The sequence below is a fragment of the Chrysemys picta genome, chromosome 9, assembly GCF_011386835.1.
Source record: "Chrysemys picta bellii isolate R12L10 chromosome 9, ASM1138683v2, whole genome shotgun sequence".
Taxonomy (NCBI): Eukaryota; Metazoa; Chordata; order Testudines; family Emydidae; genus Chrysemys; species Chrysemys picta.
The window spans coordinates 77,472,252-77,493,575 of NC_088799.1; the positions used below are offsets into that span (position 1 = coordinate 77,472,252).

Genomic DNA, 21,324 nt, shown 5'->3' on the forward strand with positions numbered 1-21,324 from the left:
ATTTCAGAAATCACTAGAGCACTTTCACTACCACAAGTCAGGCATCCCGTACTGAATAATGACTCTGTGTGACACTGTCATCGGAGAACAATCATTACAGGAAAATAGTTTATGCTGTCAGGCCCTGATTCAGCAAGCATGTGAAGACACTTCAATAAGAATTTGCTTAAGTCCTAAGTGTTTTACTGAATTTGGGCCCAGAGATTTGCAAACCATTCTTTGCTTTTTATTTCTGTGTATTGGTCTGGCTGATAGAACTGCGGTAGACTTGCTGTAACTGAATGCTGTATTTTGAAATGTTATCCTTGTTTGTTCAGTAACAGGTCCAGTAATTTCAACCCTTCTTTAGCAGTAAGGAGATACGTTGAAGTGTAAATGGTCTCAGAAGGTGCAGATTAGGGAAACATTTAAACCAAAATTAAATGTTTATGAACAAGTTTAATTCCACTGAAAATCCTCAATTTAAAACTGTGAATTATGCTCCTCTAGCAGTAACACCATGCTCACAAAGTTTTTAGTTCCTTTAGTGGCTTTTCTTCTCACAGTAAATACTGTCTTTCTCAGGTGGCATGTTCATTGCAACAGGTAGCACTGACCATGTGATAAGAATATATTATTTGGGCTTGGAATCGCCAGAGAAAATTGCTGAGTTAGAGTCCCATACGGTAAGAGCTGAAAGAGAAATTAAATCTCTTTCCATTTTTAACTCACCCTGGGTATTTAGGTTTGGTCTTGTAAATCCTGTTGGACTAATTTTCTGTCTGTCTTTGGTGATGGGGGGCCGTTTAAGTACCTTAGAATCTGAGCACATGACAATCTTTAATATATTTATCTTTATAACAAACTTATGAGGTAGGGAAGTGCTATTGAACAAACACCTGCCAGGGATGATAATATTTAGTCCTGCCGGGGACTGGATTAGAAGATCTCTCAAGGTCTGTTCCAGTCCTGTGATTCTGTTCTATGATTCTATTATTCCCATCTTACAGATGGGGAACTGAGGCACAGAAAGGCAAAGTGACCTGCCCAAGGTCACACGGGAGGTCAGTGGTGAAGCAGAAAACCAAAACTGGACCCCCGTACTCTAGTGCCTCAACTACCTGAGTACACCCTCACCCCTTCATTTTATTTTTAAGTATCTGAAATAATATTGATATAGATCAGAAATGCCTGTAATGAGAGAGAACAAGTGTTCTGGTTTTAGGGTGTGAAATCCAACAGAGCATACAAGTGTGGTTTCATTTTGAAAGAAAAAGGTTAACGAGAATCCTTTTTTATTTCATGTTTTAACAAACAGCATTTTTTGAAAAATGTTTTAAATATCAATCTGTCTTTAACAAAGTTATGAGTCTCAGTGGCTTTTGTTATAACTAATGAATTTCGATGAAGGCGGATAGAAAAAAATGGAAATTGCTAAACCTAGCATTAGAACATTTCTTAATACCCGTTTGATATTGAGCCCTGGCAGTGCGCTTAGTGGTTGGACAGCGCATGTTAACATCACATGTTCTCTATATGGTTACTGCTGGCTGCTTTATAGCCCCAACCTTGCTCCTCCTAACTTTACAAACTGCTGTCAGCATGTTCCTGAAAGTATGAAACATCAGGGACGTGTTCAGGATAAATCATTATTATTTTTCTTTTAATTATAGTCATTCAGTCAGGGAACAGAATCAAAACCATATAATTAAAATAAGCAGTCAGGAATAGTGACTAAGAAAGGCACATGGCCAACATATTATGTGAGCAATCCATAAGCTGACACTTGTTTGCATGAAATAGTAATCAAAAATATGAATAGTGAACAAATTTGTAATAATGTGTCTATATCTGAACAATTCAAAAATGGGAATATGGTTGAAATTTGAGGAATAAATTGATCTCAGATCCTGAAATAATCGGTCCAAAAACACCAGCAACTATTATGGTTTTGAACTAAAATAGTCTTCCCCAACCTCCTTGGGAATTGGCACTCACTGGGCCTCAGTAGCTGAGAAAGGCTCTGGTCCTAGTAATTCCCCAGTTATTGTGAGTTCATAAAATATACAGGCTCCCAGCCTTGATTCCACCTCATGCTCATGGCAGTTTAGCTATATCAACACATCTGGGAGTGTGTGCTGTGACAAATATGCATCTTTTGCAGCATGCCCCCTCACAAGAACAGGTGGGAGTTTAGTAGCGAGATTATGATTTCCTAAGCCAGTTTTCTTCCCAGGCTGCTCCAAGGGCAGTACAATAACTAACTACTACTTACTAATGGTATAGATCATAATGTCTAGTAATGTTTGTTTCTGGAAATTTAACTCCAAATATTTTTACTTCTGTATTCTGAAGTTCTATAAGATCCAATTTGACTAGTTTAAAAAAACTAAAAAGAATTCCAGACTTACAAAATGCTTTCTGCTCTGTTTGTTTGTTTTTAGGACAAAGTAGTTGCAGTTCAGTTCTGTAACAATGGTGACAGGTAAGCATGTATTCTGGGCTTTTTCCAGTAGGACATGTTGTTGTTGTATTTAATTTTCCAAACAACTTTTTGAGAAAGTCTTTTGTTTTATAACAGTAGTCACACTTTACACAGGGTCCTCTCATTTTAATTGACTTGTCCAAGGTTATGTAGCGAGCCAGTGGCAGAGCTGAGTCTGGATTCCATGTCTCCTGGTGTAACCACTACTTCTGGGGAATTCTGTGCCAAAAAATTATGCACACAATATTTTAAAATGCTACATATTTTGTCATAACTCAATATAGTCATGCCAGTTTGTTATTTTGGTAATTTATTTCAAAATACCTGTCAGCAAGTATGTCTGCAAGAAAAAAGATTCCCCCAGGGTAGAGAGATAAAGAAATCTCTACGACTGCCCAAGTCCCGTTTCTCTGTTATTCTTTTGTCAGGTGCCTCTGTCTGGGTGTGTCATGTACCAGTGGGGCACATCTTGGGGCGGAAAACTCTGTGCCTCCAGTCATTTAGTCAATTCTCATTTTTTCACCCTGCTGTCATAGGGTTACTATATTTCAAGTTCCCAAATAAAGGAAGCTGCCTGGGGGATATGTTTGAGGGATGCTGGAGGGGTCTGTACTGGGAGAGGGTATTTGGGAGGTGCTGGGGGGGAATGCGTGGGGCTCCCCAGACCAGAAGCTTGCACGTGCACCCGCCCCCACCCCAAGCTCAGTTGCAGGCTCCGCTCTACACAGCTTCGTTACTGTCCTGCCAGGGGAAATGGTGCAGCCCTGCCCTTCCTCACCCTTTGCCAGAGCTGGGTCTCTGAGGCCCACTCCTGTCCCCTGGCAGATGAGGATCAAGCCCGGCAGCCAGAGCGTGCAGAGCCACAGGGCTCCATTCCTGCTAGGCCAGGTGCTCCACTCACTGCAAGCTGGGGAGCCTGGCTCTGCTGGGTCCAGTGACCCCTATTAGTGGCCAGCAGTTATGCATCACCAATTCTATGGGGAAAAATGAAATTCTATGGAGAACATTATTTCTGCACAAATTCTGCATTGCGCGGTGGCACAGAATTCCCTCAGGAGTAAACCACTAAAAATAGTAAGTTTTTTTTTTTTTTTTAATGGTTTAGTAAAAACAAATCAGGTGCTCAGTTCCGTATCCTTATTTCTGTTTAGTAGACTTGTACTCCGCAAGTAGCGTTATTGAGTACAGTGGGATTACATAAGACAATAAGAATAGGCATGCCAGGTCAGAACAACAGTCCATCTAGTGCAGTATCCTGTCTTCCGACAGTGGCTGGTTCCAGATGCTTCAGAAGGAATGAACGGAACTGGGCAATTATCAAATGATCCATCCCCTGTCATCCAGTTCCAGCTTTTGGCCGTCTGAAGTTTAGGGATACCCAGAAGAAGGAATTGTGTCCCTGACTATCTTGGCTAATAGACATTAATGGACCTATCCTTCATGAACTTCTCCATTTTTTTTTTTTTTATAAAAACCCAGTTCAACTTTTGGCCTTCACCACATCCCCTGGCAAATAATTCCACAGCTTGACTGTGCATTGTGTAAAGAAATATTTCCTTATGTTTGTTTTAAACTTGCTGCCTGTTAATTTCATTGGGTGATGCCTGGTTCTTGTATTTTGTGAAGGGGTAAATAACACTTCCCTGTTCACTTTCTCCACATCATGCATGATTTTATAAATCTCTATCACATCCCCTCCACCCTCCTGAGTCATCTCTTTTCTAAGATGAACATCATACTCATGGAATGTGGTACTATTCCACACGACTAAGGGTATTGGAATCTGGCCCTAAATGAAAGATTAACAAAAACGGTAGAATTATCATGGAGACACAGGTTACACAGCAAGTAAACTTGACGTTATACTTTAGAGGGCTGTGCTGCTGCAAAGTGCTTAGCACCCTCAGTCTTCGTTGAGTTTAACAGGAATTGAGGGTTCTAAGCATCTCATGGGAGGTGCTCCATGCCTTGTAGGATTAGGTTCACATTGAGTGACATGTCTGTATTTTTGTAATTCTAGTAGGACCAACTGTGCCAGTAAGCCTAGGTTTCTGTATATCTCCTAACATTAATAACTTTTCAGTTGGAAATTGCATCAGGTTAAAACATTTCATTTAGATTGTCAGCTCTGTGGCTTTAGTCACATTAGAGCAAGTTTTTAAAAATATGCAAGTTCTGGGGGTTTTGTTTGCTTCAGTGCAGACTAATACCCTCTGGGGGTGAGAGACATGTCAGATTTTTTTAGAAGGTAAATCATCAAAAACACAAATTAAGCTCAAGCATGTAAGTACAACTACTTCGTTTCATCAAACCTATGTATTTATTAACATACTTTCTTTTAATGATTACTGTAATATACAAACAAAAAGTATATCTAGGTTTAAAGAACGGACCTACTTCAACGATTTTTGATAAGGGGTGCGAGAACATATTTTGAGAACCAAAGGGGTGCAGGCTGCAGTAAAGGTTAAGAATCACTGCCTTAGAGCAATGATGTTTCTTACAGAAAGCAGGGTCAGTGCTTCCTGGAACTCCAGAGAGCACAAGGAGAGTGGTTACTGTACCACCCTTGCAACAGTCAGCCAGCTTTGATGGCTATTTCAGAAGAGGTGAGGCCATGACCACAGCCCCTATTTGGAAAAGCTACCACTGGAGTAGTGCTTTGTTAATGTAGTTCTTGAATTCAGATGAGCTGTATTTTTCCTCATTTCCTACATTGAGACACCAAAGAGGAGGCTACTTGTGTCCTCTTCCCCCACTATTCATTGCACAATCCTCCCTTTGCATTTAGGCACAATGCAAAATTCTTTGATTTCAAAAGAAATGTGCTTGGATCAACATCCTAGTGATGCAATCAACAGTGCAGCTGGCCAAAAGAACCCATGAACCCAGTGTGATACTGAATGAAAAGGCAGTTTTATTTCCCCCTTTTTCCCTTTGTTGTTTGTTTTTTAAAGATGGTGTGGGAAGGCAATTAATTTAGACTCTAATTTTTTGTTAATTTAGCATTTCATATTTAACAAAAGCAAGGAAATTAATAACTAAGGCTCCCTTTTTGTCCTGACCCCATCATGTACTGATTTCACTTCTGTAAGAGAGGTATTGGGATTAAGAGGGCTATTTTATTTTTGTATCTGATTTAATAGAAAAATATGCCCCCATTGCATAGGCTTCTTGGGGGCATTTCCATTAGTGGTTGGTTTTTTTATTTTTTTTAAGCAAATAGTTGGCATATTTTAAAACGCTTTCCAAAGGGATAAAAGTGCTGATATGCTACTGCAAGACAAGAACAGCAACCGCTACTAACTGACCTAATTCCTTGACGTCTGACTTCTTCTGTCAGGCCTATCTTGGGCAATGGCTTGAGTAAGCAAATAGTCCTTTCCCATGCCTTGAAGTTCAGCAAAACAGAGTTCTGAAAATCATGCAAGAGAAGCACGTTTTTAGTTACAAACATGCTGCCTCCCGTCCCCATATATTTAGATGTACGTGCTGTTCAATGAAGCACCTTAGCTGATCTCAACTTTTGGGAGGTTCTGTAGGGAGAGAGGTACTGTGTAGGGATAGCCAGGAAACTCCCCGTCCTCCATGTTTTTGGCTCTGGGATTTGTATTGGTTTGTATGTAAAGGACAAAGCAGAGGACCACTCTTCAAGAGGAGTGGGAGATGCAGTTTATCTTCATGTACAAATGTCAGATTACATCTGTTTATAAAATAGATAATTCATTTAAAACAAAAGCATATTTCATCCCTCCCATTTCAGATATATTGAAACTTACCTAAAAGCAGCTCTCAGTTAATTGTTCTCCTTGTAATCAGCAGCAGAGAGCACTACAGTCCAATTTTTTCCACAAGAATACAGATGCTCCATTTATTGCTTAGTATTCTCTCCACATTTTTTTGGTCGTTTATGTACACTTTTTTCCCCAAGTGTCATTGAGTGGAGGAACTATATTAATAGAGTTTAATATTGTGTAGCAGTCTTAATATTTCCCAAACTGAAATACCTCTTGTGTGTCTGGCATGAATTATTATGAATGCCGGTACAGATTTTTAGTAAGAATATTGCCCTGTGTACTCTATTGTGGATCCATATTAGATAAGTAAAGTAGTTAATGTACATATGCAGCATCTGCTCTCTAAACCCCCAGCCTTCTACTGGCTCCACTTTTGCAGGACCAGGATTTAAAACCTTAATATCTTAATGTAAGAGGGTCCGGACTCACCCCTGCGGCACCTCCTGCTGGTCATCCAGGGAATTAGCTCACCAGCCTCTGGAGCGCTTTTCCTCTTCTCTGGCCCCCGTGTCCCTCCCAGGACCCCGGTGCCCCTTGCTCTGGGTGCTGCCCCCTGGCAATAACCATACATATGCTAGGTCTCCCCTCCCAGGGGAACCTCCACCCACTAACCCCACCTCACCTCAGGATAAGGCCACTGCCAGTCACCAGCTAGCCCCCACTCTCTGGGGCAGACTGCAGTATAGGCCACTCATCATCAGCAAGGAGGGTTTGGACCTGCTGCCTTGGCCTAGCCCTGGGTTGCCCTCTGCAACCCCAAGTACCCCTTGACCTATTACCAGGCCACAGCCTGAGGCTATCCAGGCTGGAGCTCCTCAGCCTTTCCCCAGCCCTGCTCCACTCAGGTACCCTGTCTAGTTCCCTGTAGCCAGGCCCTTCTCTCTCTGAAGGCAGAGAAAGTTCCTGGCTCCCAGCCTTCTTATACAGGCCAGCTGGGGCCTGATTGGGGCATGGCCCAGCTGTGGCTACTTCCCCAATCAGCCCAGTAGCTTTTCCCTTTGCCCCAGCCCTCTGACAGGGCTGTTTTAAACCCCTCAGGCAGGAGCGGGTTAACCACCCCGCTACACTTAGCTATCATTCCTTTGGTATGTTTTATTCACATTTGTTTGCTGTCCTCTGACAATGTTGCTGGCACTCTGCAGAAAACTAATATATACGCTGTCCCTACTTGCAAGACCTTTTGATCTAGAAGATAAACACTGGAGGAGAGTTAGAGAATAAAACCAAAAGGCCCATGGTAGAATTTTCAAAAGTTCCTAAGTCCAGCTCTGCCCTACAGATCTTTGCTGGCAAGGCTCTGTCGGTCAGGGGTGTGAAGAGGTGTGATTTCTGACCAACGTGGCTGTGCCAATCAAAAGCTCCTACTGTAGTTTATACTGGCAGAACTGTGCCCTTTTTGCCAATATAAACTATGTAGACCATAGGAGTGCTTTGCCTGTGTAGTGAGCTGGTATAGTTATACCAGCAAAGTGCTCCTAATACAGATCTGGCTTAAGTGATGTAGGTGTAAAAGTCTCCTCGAAAGTCCTAAGTCACTTAGACACTTGAAAGTTCCCCACTCAGCCTATTATATTGCTGCTTTTAATATAAAATCCACAACCCCCTGTTTAGATTGTAGAAGTAATGAAAAGTCCTTGAAAGAAAATAAAGTCAAAGTAAAGGAAGAACCTAGCATAAGTGTATTGATAGGTAGTTTTTTCCCTTCTTTCTCCGTTACAGTAAGAATTAAACTTTAAAAAAAAAGAAACTATCACTTATTAAAATAAATTTGGGTGCGCTTGCATTTTTACACGGAAAGCTTCAGGTGAATTTTTTTTTCTTAAGAGTAAAATAATTTTGCTGGGCATCCTTGAATTAAATGTACAATACTTGGGGAATTTCTCTATGACAAGAAAAACTAAATATTGTTTCATTGATGACCATGACAGTTTTATGTAGGTGAGTGTCATTTTATTAAATATTTAACATTTTAACCTAAAATAGCTTGAAAAATAAAGCTGTGTACATTCATCTTCACAAACAGCACTATTCATTGGCAGATTTGAGCATAATCTGTACAAATGTTAATACAGTATAATTTATAGTAGAACCTGGCCATATATTTTCTTTTCTGCTGCCGTTGTAAACTGTTTCAAGGGATTCCCTGATGTCGTTAAAAAGAGAAAGTGCAGCTTATATGAAATACAACATTGAATTCGCTCCAAGGCCATCTGCTAGCTGTAACTGTAATTAATCTTGTGTACAATATCTAATAGAAAAAATATAAACTCATTGTTTTCTCATTACACTCTGGAACAGAGATGTACAAACAAAATAGAAAGAAAGATTAAATATTCTCTGGCTTTGATGCTGACAAATTACGTGACATATTTTTTCCACATTTGTCTACAGTTTAAGATTTGTCAGTGGGAGCAGAGATGGAACAGCAAGAATATGGCAATACCAGCAGCAGGAATGGAAGAGTATAGTCCTGGATATGGCTACTAAAATGACAGGGTAAAAGAAAGCAAAACACTAATTTATATTGTTCCATCATCTATGTGTAAGAATAAAACCTTTCCAGCAACTAATTTGAAAAATGTTGTATTTTATATTTTGAATTAATCTCCGTGCATGTAGTTTGATGTGTATTGAAAGTGCTGTGTCCTTGTCCATTAAATGACAATTCTTCTGAACATTTGAAATTTAATCTATTAACATATCTACTCAGCAGTTTCATCGCTCCCATGGATGGCACATTCTTCCTATTTAACATAAGAAACTAGAATGTTGAATAGTCTCTCTATCTCGGAAAGAAGCTGTAGTGCATGGGTGGGCAAACTTTTTGGCCCGAGGGCCACATTGGCTTTGCAAAACTGTATGGAGGGCAGGGTAGGGAAGGCTGTGCCTCCCCAAACAGCCTGGCCCCCACCCCCTATCCACCCCCTCCCACTTCCCACCCCCTCAGAACCTCCGACCCATCCAACCCCCCCCTGCTCCTTGTCCCCTAACCACCCCCTCCCGGGACTCCCCCACCCCTGACCATTCCCCCCCCCCGGGATCCCACCCCCTATCCAACCCCTCCTGCTCCCTGTCCCCTGACTTCCACACCCCCGTCTCCTGACAGGCTCCCTGGGACTCCTACACCTATCCAACCCCCCCCGATTCCCTCTCCTGATCCCTATCCACACCCCCACCCCCTGACAGCCCCCCTGGGACTCCCACACTTATCCAACCCCCCCTGTTCCCCGGCCCCTGACCGCTCCCCCTCTGTCCCCGAACCTCCGCCCCATCCAACAACCCCCTGCTCCCTGTCCCCTGACGGACCCCCCTGCCCCTTATCCAGCCCCCCGGCCCCCTTACCATGCCGCTCAGAGCAGCATGTCTGGCAGCTGTGCCGCCCGGCCGGAGCCAGACACGCTGCCGCGCTGCTTGGCAGGAGCGCGTGCAACCCTGCCGCCCAGAGCGCTGCCCGCGTGGCGGTGAAGCAGCAGGGGAGGGGCCGGGGGCTCAACGACTGGGCAGGACGGTCCAGCCCGCGGGCTGTAGTTTGCCCACCTCTGCTGTAGTGGAACCTCGCTTGTGTGCAGTTTGAGCTGCACATTTTATAAGATGCACAAAAAAAGTGTGGTTTCTCCCACCTATCAGTGAAGATTCAATTGTAGTTGCTGTAGCGTGGCCTTAAATTCCAAAGATTTATTTATTTTTTACAAAATATGCCGTATTATATTTATTATATACTATGAAGTATTATAATAAACATTAAAACTAAACTAAGAATTGACAAAAATAAACGAAGTACATCCTGTGATTCATCTTGGTGTTGAATCATATGAATTCAATAATTTTTCATGGATCGCCCCGTCATTAATGTATAGTGAAGATTTTCTGCAATTACAGTTAGAATGCTAGTGAATTAATGTTTTCAGTAAAAGGGTGTGAGGTCATTCTGGAAATCGTCTTGTATAGTTGAAAACAAATGGCAGAGAGGAGAAAAATGCTGAAAAGATCTGAACTTTGTTCTTTTATTTTTTTCCATATTATGTCCCTTTTAAAATATGTTTTGGGATTTCTTTATTGCTTCATCTAATATGGTTATAAGACTTTAATCTGAATGTTTTCATAGTGTTTCTTAACATTATTTTTTTTCCTGTTGGAGATGCAACATGATGTAAGATTTGATATGCTGGTTGGGTTTTTAATTTTTAGGGTGTTTTTTTTTTTTTTTTTTGCTTGTTCTTCAAATGACTTCAATAAGTGGCCCAGTATTAGAACAAACACAGGCATAGAAAATAGAGATGGAAAAGACCTGCTGGACAATTCTGTCCATTTCCCTCTGCTGTTTCGGAAAATATATATGTATCTCTCAAAAGTTACATGTGTAACACTAAACATCTTTAAGGTGGCCATCTAACTATAATTTAGATTTATTTAACCAGTGGGTACTCGTGATGGAGTTTACTATAGGAAATAACAGTGGTGGGTGTTTGTTTTTTTTTTTAAAAAGTGCCTACTGGAAAAAGGGAAATGATTAATTTTCTAGGAAAAAGAATGATCTGTTACATAGAAAAGGAAGTGAAACTACTTCAGCTTTTCAAAGAGAGTGAAAATCTTTCAATATAAACCAACTTTTCCGCAGTTTTGTAAATATGGTTATGAATTCCAAATGTTTATAAATTGCATGGATGTGCATGCATCTCTCAAATTTCCACAGTTTCAAAACAAAAATTTATTTTAAGACTAAAGAGAAAAATTCTTCCTACCTCAATTGTAAGTTCCTTGGGGCAAGGTCTGTCATTCATTATATGTTTGTACAGCACCTAACACAATGGAGCTGAAGCTGGTTGCAGCCTGTAAGTGCTGCTGCAGTGTAAATGTTTAATAATAGTAAGAGCTGATTTACTCAAATAGGGAAGTGAAGGATTAAGGTTAATGTCAAATGTATTTAATATTTCCTGTATCCTGCTTCCACCACAACAAAATATATTCTAGAATTGCATGAACCATTATTTATTTTCAAATTCAATCAAACTTCACGGTCCTGTTATACCCAATAGTATACAGCAGGGATCGGCAACTTTTGGCACGTGGCCCGTCAGGGAAATCTGCTGGCGGGCCGGGACAGTTTGTTTACCTGCAGTGTCCGCAGGTTAAGCCGATCGCAGCTCCCATTGGCCACGGTTCGCCGTTCCAGGCCAATGGGGGCTGCGGGAAGCGGCGGCCAGCACATCCCTCGGCCCACACCCTGACGGGCCGCATGCCAAAGGTTGCCGATCCCTGGTATACAGTATAGTGGTGACAGCCAATCTCCCACTAATTTCCAATTGAATTGCTATTGAGAGGTTTTGCTATAGTTACTGAGGTATGATTTGTACTTTTCAATTATGAATTTCCACAGTAACAACTTGGTATCTGGGGAGGACAAAGTAACTAAATTGAAGGTTACTATGGTGGCTTGGGATCGATATGATACCACTGTCATCACTGCGGTCAACAACTTCCTTTTGAAAGTATGGAACTCGACCACGGGACAGCTTCTTCATAGTTTATCTGTGAGTAAAAATCCAGTGTATATTTCAAAATTCTGTACTTCTGTGTCCAAAACAAGATTAAGGGCTGGAGTCTGCCATCCTTCCAGGCACTAAGTAATGTCTTTCTTCTGAAGTAGGTCAGCTGTATGCTTCTCCTGAGTCCTGATTTAAGGAGTGTGTATTATGGGGAGAGAGGAAATTAGCACGGTGCTGCTGCTCTCCAGCAATTGCTGGCTGACATAAGGGCCTCTTAGGGCCATAGCCAGCTTGTATTAAAGTAGCTCCAAGATCAGGGAGCTGCAACTGTCCTCTTTGTTGGCCTCCACTTTACCTTTGCCCAGCTGGGAATCTGGGCTATGAGATAGTGAATGATAGTAAACGGAGCTAAAAGTCCTCAGAACAGTGACTGAAGAGTGGTACAGTTCTAATCTGATATGCTTACATATCACTGACCTCAAAATAAATATTTAGTTGCACATTGAGCTGTTATATAGAAACATTACTTTCCTTTCCTACTTTGCTTTCATCACAGGGCCATGATGATGAAGTTTTTGTTTTGGAAGCACATCCATTTGACCAAAGGATCATGCTTTCTGCAGGTCATGATGGGAACATTTTTGTTTGGGACCTTGATAAAGGAACAAAAATTCGCAATTACTTTAACATGGTAAGAATTGTCAGGAAATATTTTCACATTTGTATGAAACTGGGCTTTAGGAAGGAAGGATTTTAAGAATTATTTTAAGAATAATACCAAGTCATTTGGTAATCTATCATGTTTACATCTCTGAAAATCAATGGAATGTTTTTGACCAACTTTTTCACAATGGAGCTTTAAGGGTGTTGGCATTAAGTTTTGACATTAAGGTTTAGGAAAGATGGGACACTAACTTAAAACTTAACTGAGAATTGTAAATGTTAAAAAATAGCTAAATGGGGAGGGGGGAATTAGTGAAATTCCATTTCATTGGTGTGAGATGGATCTTATATTAAATTGGGACCTATAAACAGAATGTGTGTGCAGTTATATAATGATATTTGAAGAATCTGAAGTACGGCTGATTAAATCGTCATATTGAAGCTAGTCTAGAAAATAAATGTTTTAAAATGGGTATGCTGTGTTTGTATGTTACAGATTGAAGGCCAGGGCCATGGTGCTGTTTTTGATTGCAAATTCTCGCCAGATGGACAGCATTTTGCCTGCACAGACTCACATGGGCATCTGCTATTATTTGGTTTTGGATGCAATAAATATTATGAAAAGGTGGGTTGACTGAATCTTAGACTTTTCTGCATTTTGGGCTGGTTTTGTTTGGGAAGTGTTGTTTATGGTACTTCTCTCATGATGAGCTCTAAATGGTACTTGAATTATGTGGCAGTCACTGATTCTCTAAATTAAAATCTGCATCTGTTTAAATATCCCACAGTAAATTTTCTTTTGTTAGTGGGAATAGAGAATGTTTGGAAACCTGGAGAGAATGTGACTGCACTACATGTTATTAACTCAACCTGGCAAGGAAAAGTGTCACTTTGCGAAAAAGCAATCCGAACACCAAAGAAGGTTTGTAGGCATCTTAAGGAAGAGAAAAGGGTTTTATTTGATCAAAATGTGTCACTGCAATTCTTTTAAATTTTACACAAGTTCTTTTCTCCAACATAGGTGGTCAGTTGGTGTCATGTTCTGCGAGATCCAATAAAATCCTTTCTTCCGTGTGCAAACTGAACAGAAAATTGACTAGATAATTATTGTTCAGTGATGCCTTTTTCTACATCAAAGAAACTGATGAGATTAACTCATATAATAAATGCTCCAGATTTCTTTTCTTATACCTCTGAAAATTAGGAAATAAAGAGGTGTAAGGTTCAGGCACTCCTGAAATTTAACCTTAACTCTGCCCTCTGGAGCTGGTAGTTGCTACTGGGAATAGTTCAGTAGGGTGGAGCCATAGGTAGACATGAAAAACAACACAAACAATGGCATATTCTTGTAGTCATGTTCCAAGTAGGTATTGTGGCATTTATCTGCATGCACTTTGGTTTCATTCACTTTGTTATGTACCTGTATTGAATGGAGCAGGGATCAATTGGAGCAGATTGGAAGAGCTGTCACTGTGATAGGAGGAAAGGTGCACGTGTACCTTGAGAGATCAAGTATGCCTGATTTCATTGCTGAGTTCTGTAGCTTGTATCGGTAGCAGCACACAGGACTCTTCTTGCCAGGGGGATTGTCAGCCATTCGGTGGCATATGTGATTTTGGTCTCCACAGCTTAGAGAGGGATACATGAAGGCAATGTCTCAGATGTAATCCTCAGGGCAAGGGTAAAGTAGTCTGCGGTGGACTGTGCGGAGTAGGCTCAGTGTTTGAGTGTAGGCCAGGTGTAGGTAACTCCTCTTTGCTAAACCCAGCCTAAACTCAAGTTTTGCCTAAGCAAAGAGAAGATGTTAGATTTTGTCCTAAAGTGCTTTTGTATCCATTTACGTGAAATAAATGGACCCAAAGAGACAAAGGTGTAAACATGGCCATGAAGCTGTCCAACATGAGACAGCATTAAACAGGGTTTGATACAGAGACCTCAGCCTGCTTAGTACCATATCATACGTGTAATTAAAAATCCTTTAAAACCTTTTATTAAAGATACAGAAAAGGGAACACAGAGCTTTTTATATGTGAAGTATTAGTAGGTCCATACCAAATTCAAGGTCCATTTTGGTCAATTTTGTGGTCATAGGATTTTTAAAATGGTAAATTTCATGATTTCAGCTATTTAAATCTGAAATTTCATGGTGGTGTAATTGTAGGGGGTCCTGACTGAAAAAGGAGTGTGTGGGGGGTGCAAGGTTATTGTAGGGGGTTGTGGTACTGCTACCCCTACTTCTTCACTGTTGCTGGCAGTGGCGCTACCTTCAGAGCTGGGCAGCTGGAGAGTGGTGGCTGCGGTAGCCCAGCTCTGAAGGCAGAGCCGCTATCAGCACCAGCACAGAAATAAGGATGGCGCAGAAGTAAGGATGCCATGGTATGGTATTGCCACCCTTACTTGTGCACTGCTGCTGGCGGGCGCTGCCTTCAGAGCTGGGTGCCTGGCCAACAGCTGCTGCTCTCCAGCTGCCCAGCTCTGAAGGCAGTGCAGAAGTAAGGGTGGCAATACTGTGACCAACTTCCCTGTAAGCCGCACGGCTGCACAGCAGCCTATTTAGCGCTGCGCAGGTGCTCAGGGAACCTGCCTAGAGACCTGCTGCAGCCGGGGAGGGGGCACCTCCCCCGCCCCAACCTAGCCTGGCTGTGGTACCCCTCCACCAGCCCCAACTCTGCTGTGGCTCAGACCTGCTGTGGCCAGGGTGCCCTTACCGCGGCCCGAACCCAGCTGGGGCAGCCCGGACCCACCATGGCCAGGGCACCCCTCCCCCGCCCCGATTCTGCCACAGACCGAACCTGCCGTGGCCAATTCTGGCGCAGCCCGGAGCGCCCCTACCCTGGCCCAGATCTGCCACGGCGCCCCTCCCCTGGTCCATACCCAGCCCCGGCCAGGACCTACTGGGGGAAGGGTGCCTATCCTGCAGCTCCAGCCCCAGAACTGCTGCGGCGGGGAGAGGTGCCTCTCCCCACCCCCCCAGCACAGGTGCTGCTGCGGGGAGAGAGAGCTCTCTCCCTGCTGTAGCCCCGAAGCACCCTCCTGTACCCCAAACCCCTCATCCCCCGCCCTCACCCCAGAGCCTGCATGCCCAGCCGGAGCCCTCACCCCCTGCACCCTACCCCTATGCCCAGCCCTGAGCCCTGTAGCACACTCGAAACCCCTCGGCCCCACCCCCACCACATGAATTTTGTTATGTGCACCAATATTCAGGTGATGTGTCACACATCCCCTCCATATTGGTGAACATAACAATTCATTCCACACCTGGGTTGGAAAAATTAGAGGGAACACTGATCGTGGACACCCCCCCCTCGCCCACACACACACACGCACACACACAATATCCTTGTGACACCTTTGCAACTCCCTTTTGGGTCAGGACCCCCAATTTGAGAAACGCTGTTCTCTTCTGTGAAATCTGTATAGGGTAAAAGCACACAAAAGACCAGATTTCATAGGAAGACCAGATGTCATGGTCCGTGATGCGTTTTTCCATGGCTGTGAATTTGGTAGGGCCCTAACTATTAGGTAAGGCTTTCATTTAATTATAACCCTTGTTCCCTTTCTCTTTAGCTGGAGAGAGTTTTAAGAAGGAAATTCCCTTGTCTTGAGCGTTTTTTAGATGATATTAATGATGGTGATAACTGTCCTATTGGGGACAGAGAAGAATTTTTAGTTGAGACAGGCTGGAGGTCTCATTGTTTTTATTCTTAAAATCTAATCCCATTTCATAGAAGACAAAACAAGAAAAGCTCACACAAGAGGGGTGGGGTGGTGGGGAGAACAGCAAAGATTAGAAAATGCTTCTTCTGTCTCTTGTGTTGACTCTCATTTGTAACCTCACTGCTGAAGAAACATAAGCACAGTACATGTTACACAGCTCTACAGCCAAAATGCTTCTGAAATAAATGTAATCAAACTCTACTAATTCTGGGTCACTGAGAACAAAAATGATGCTTAAAATTGTTGATTGGCTCTAGTTTTCAAGATATGCTATTGGGTCAGTATATACGACCCTTGACTTGGGAATGGCGGAGGATAAGTGAGTTATAAAGGGAAGGGATCTCAATTTAAACCAGAAATGACTAAAATACATCTTTGACTGGATCTGTGAATAAATCTATGACTGGGTTTGGACAGTACTTTGCTTTTTAGGCAAAACAATGAATGATGCAATCTGAAGCTGGTATTGTGTCATACATGATATGAATTGCATCATGTTATTCCTAGAAGTCATGGATGATGCAATCATAGAATCATAGAATATCAGGGTTGGAAGGGACCTCAAGAGGTCATCTAGTCCAACGCCCTGCTCAAAGCAGAACCAATTCCCAACTAAATCATCCCAGCCAGGGCTTTGTCAAGCCGGGCCTTAAAAACCTCCAAGGAAGGAGACTCCACCACCTCCCTAGGTAACGCATTCCAGTGTTTCATCACCCTCCTAGTGAAATAGTTTTTCCTAATATCCAACCTGGACCTCCCCCACTGCAACTTGAGACCATTGCTCCTTGTTCTGTCATCTGCCACCACTGAGAACAGCCAAGCTCCATCCTCTTTGGAACCCCCCTTCAGGTAGTTGAAGGCTGCTATCAAATCCCCCCTCATTCTTCTCTTCTGGAGACTAAACAATCCCAGTTCCCTCAGCCTCTCCTCATAAGTCATGTGCTCCAGACCCCTAATAATTTTTGTTGCCCTCCGTTGGACTCTTTCCAATTTTTCCACATCCTTCTTGTAGTGTGGGGCCCAAAACTGGACACAGTATTCCAGATGAGGCCTCACCAATGTCGAATAACATAACGAAGCTTACATCACTCTGCTGAACAAATTGCCCAATATCAGCTCTAGAAATCATACAGTGTCGTGCTCTCTTGTCAGTGTTTGATTTTCCAAAGGGACACATTTCTGTTTAGCCCAAGTGAGCAGAGATGCCTCGTACTTGTGTGAACAGTGCAGATAACTTCTGCTATGTTTGTGGTGAAGTGACTTTTGCATCACAAAAGCGCAGTATAACCACTATGGTTAAGAAAGCCTATCACCTTTCTTTTGGCTGCAAAATTGGAGATCAGGACAAGAGGTGGGCCCCACACATATGCTGCAACACTTGTGCAACAAATCTTCGCCAGTGGTTGAAAAGGAAAAGGAAATCTATGCCTTTTGCAGTGCCAATGATTTGGAGAGAGGCAACAGATCATACCAGCAATTGTTACTTCTGCATGGTGCCTCCAGTTGGGAAAGGTGTGTCAAAGAAGAAAAAGTGGACTGTGCATTATCCAAACATTCCATCAGCTATACGCCCAGTATCCCACGGAGAAGGACTGCCGGTTCCTGATGCACCAGAATCATTCTCACTTGAGTCAGACGAGGAAGAGGATGAAACTTCTGGTCCTGAACCATCAATGTCACAGGACCCACATTTTCTCCCATCCTCCCTGTCTGAACCACACCTCCTAACACAAGGTGAACTGAATGACCTTGTCAGGGATTTGGAACTACCCAAGAGTAAGGCAGAGCTGTTGGCCTCCAGACTACAGCAGTGGAATCTCCTGGCAGGTGATGTTAGGGTTTCCATGTTCCGTGACCGTCAAAAGGATCTTGTCCCATTCTTCTTCATAGAAGGTGATCTTGTAGCCTGCAACAACATCGATGGTGTGATGGCAGCCCTCAACATCGTTCACGATCCAGATGAGTGGAGACTGGTCTTCGATGAATCAAGGAACAATCTTAAAGCTGTTTTACTGCATAATGGCAATGTTTTGCCATCAATTTCGGTTGGTCATGCAGTCCATATGAAGGAAACCTATGACAACATGAAACAACTTTTGAGGTGCATAAACTATGACCAACATCAGTGGCAGCTTTGTGGCGATATGAAGGTTGTTGCTCTCTTGCTTGGTCTGCAGACTGGATACACAAAGTACTGCTGTTTTCTCTGCGAATGGGATAGTCGTGCAAGAGATTCCCAATACATCAAGAAAGATTGGCCACCCCGACAGTCATTGGAGCCTGGGAGGAAAAGTGTTCAGCATCCACCACTTGTTGAATCAAGGAAGATTTTGTTACCACCCTTACACATCAAGCTGGGTCTGATGAAGAACTTTGTCAAGGCCATTGACAAAACACAAGCAGCTTTCAAGTACCTCCATGGAAAATTTCCAAGGTTAAGTGAAGCTAAGATAAAGGAAGGTGTCTTTGTTGGTCCTCAGATTCGTGAACTTTTTTGAGAAGATGCATTTGACCATGCACTTTGTGGCAAGGAAAAGACGGCATGGAAAGCCTTCCAGTTAGTGGCAATAAATTTTCTCGGAAACAACAAGGCAGACAACTACAGGTTGTTGGTGGAAAACCTCCTCAAGGCATACAAAAGCCTTGGTTGCAACATGTCACTAAAGATACATTTTTTGCACTCTCATCTAGATTTTTTTTCCATCGAACTGCGGAGCAGTGAGCGACGAGCACGGCGAGCGATTTCACCAGGACATTGCAACAATGGAGAAACGCTATCAGGGCAAATGGAGCCCATCAATGCTTGCAGACTATTGCTGGACAGTGACAAGAGATGCTCCATTTAATGAATACAAGAGACAAGCCAAGAAGAGCCGAGTAGACACTGAATAGGACTAAACTATGTACATAATAGTTTTTTGCCTTTTGTTTCATAATAAATGTTATTTATATAACCCTTTTGCTGATTTTTAAAGTGTTACATAAACAGGACAGGTGAAATATTATCATGTAAAGCAACCATAAACACATGAAAAGACCTAGGTTTACAATTTATGATTAAAACTACTATCTACACAATATACATACACATAAAATGTAAAAAACTTAAATATCTTAGAAACAGTAGCCAGTCAGTTTTTTTAATTGTCATATTTGAATTCAGCACATCAAAATACATAATAAATAGCACATTTTATCTCTGAAGCAGACGACTTCTCAAAAATTGTAGACCAGTGTTATCAGCCAATCTGAGACCTGGCAAACTTGTACCAACATCGGGTGTTAAGGGAATTACAGTTAGCTGTCTTTCTGGTCACAGGCTTACAGGTGTGTTGCAAAATATATAGTCTTGGCCAGCTAAGCTGGACTTCAAAGGCAAAAGGAAATGGAAGGAAAAGGATGTGCTCTCCTACAGTGTGTGTGTGTGTGTGTGTGTGTATGCGCATCTGTTCTAACATCCCAGGTGATGTTTGGGAAGAAGCTGGTGGAAGTGGTGATGTCACCTGGGTCCCTGTCCAGTCAAGATGTCTCTTAGGATTAGGATGAAGAAGGTGTGTGATCCCAGGAGATGTTGGAGGTGGCAGCCATAATATTAAATCCTGCTGCAATGTTTGTTGGTAGACAGCTGATGCTTCTAATATTTCCCAGAAATCTTTTCTTTTAAGACTCCTATAGGGGAGAGAAGGGCAGACTAGCCCACCCTCTCATTACTTGGTTCACTGATTAGGCCTAATTTGTGACACATCAATTTTGGTTCACTGATTTCTGATCCCACATTTCACTGTTTACCAGGCATGATCTTTATACAGTCCTTAAGTTATATCAGTAGGCCTTTTTGTTTGGACATAATTCAGTCTTTTTTGTTGTTCTTACACATTTTTCACCCCATCAAAATGCATTGTTTCCCTCCTTCCCCCCCCCTCCCCCCCGATTTAGTCAGGGGTATTTATAGTGTAAGTCATGGAGAGGTCACCAGCTGTGAATTTTTGTTTGGCTGTGACCTATCCATGACTTATACTAAAAATATCCATGACTAAATCATAGCCTGAGCTATCAGCACATTGGGGAACCATTCAAAGCGGGCAGAGTTAAGGTTGCATTGTGAATTGAGCATGTACCTTAACTTCGTATGACCTGATTTTCAGAAGTTTCAGTGTAGCCACTCTCCCCATTCTGGAAGAGCATGAAGCACCACTGGATAACTTTAACTTTGAGGGAAATGAAATTCTTGGACATTTAATGTTCTTGGTTTTCTAAAAATAATTTTTCTGCATCCTCATGCACCACAGCCCAGCTCTCCCCTTCCATTGCCTCTGGCTTCTTGTCAATGATTACTCTGATCGCAGAAGGCATTGGCTTCATGTTAGTTCCTTTGCTCCCCCATCGTAACCTTGTCTCTGGCCTCTCTGCTTGTCCAGCGCATCCATGTTCTCCCTCCTCAGTCCATCCCTGTGATGAGGCAGATTTTGGCATGGGACCCATAGATGGAGGAGCTGGGGAAAGGATGCATGCAAGTTCAGGGACTAGAATGAAGTCATTGGGGACTTTTTTGAAGCAAGGGGACAAATATGGGGGCATGTATGTGGAGGATTTTGTTGGGACAGAGCTGAAGCCCACTGCTCAGACAGCTGACATCCCTTCCTTTGCACCCACTCCTTCCCAGCACCCCCATATTTTCCATCACTGCTCAGATGCCTCTCTGCTGCTCTTACACTGCTCCGACTCCTCTAATATTCTCTTCATCATACCCATCTCTGACCACCCCCCCGTGCCTGCTCCTCCAAGGCCTCTCCACATGTCCACCTGCTCCTTCCTCTGCTTTGCCACTCAGTCCATGGCCCTGGTAAACTAGGAATGGCTGTGGGGAGGGATGAGGGCATGGCTGCGAGGAGTGACATGAATGTTGGAGGCAGGAAGGGACAGGAGGAGCCCCTTTCATTGGTGGAGGCAGCATCCAGAAGGTGGAGAGTTCTGGATTCCTTCCCCCTTATTGGTGAGCCTCGGCGCCCCCTCCTTTAACCTAGTTGAGCAGTCACAGGGAGCTGGGGAGGGAGGGCACAGATGGCTCCAGTTCCCTTCCTCCGAAGTATGTCACTAAAGAAGATGAATTCCAGCTTCCCCTCCTTATTGTTTCTGCTCCGTCAGTGCTTCTGAGCTCTCAGAAAGGAAAGGTCCTATTGAGGATGATCCTTTATTC

General features: G+C 42.9%; 1 protein-coding gene across 3 annotated transcripts in view; it reads left to right on the top strand.

Moving 5' to 3' along the window:
• BRWD3 (bromodomain and WD repeat domain containing 3) overlaps positions 1-21,324 on the top strand; it is an 89,064-nt gene that overhangs the window by 29,967 nt on the left and 37,773 nt on the right. For all 3 annotated transcript variants that reach the window (XM_008166526.4, XM_008166527.4, XM_042853308.2), the window contains exons 11-16: positions 565-665; positions 2,424-2,464; positions 8,653-8,757; positions 11,639-11,792; positions 12,304-12,438; positions 12,907-13,035. In XM_008166526.4, coding sequence (XP_008164748.2) covers positions 565-665; positions 2,424-2,464; positions 8,653-8,757; positions 11,639-11,792; positions 12,304-12,438; positions 12,907-13,035 — 665 coding nt within the window. The remainder of the gene's footprint in view (positions 1-564; positions 666-2,423; positions 2,465-8,652; positions 8,758-11,638; positions 11,793-12,303; positions 12,439-12,906; positions 13,036-21,324) is intronic.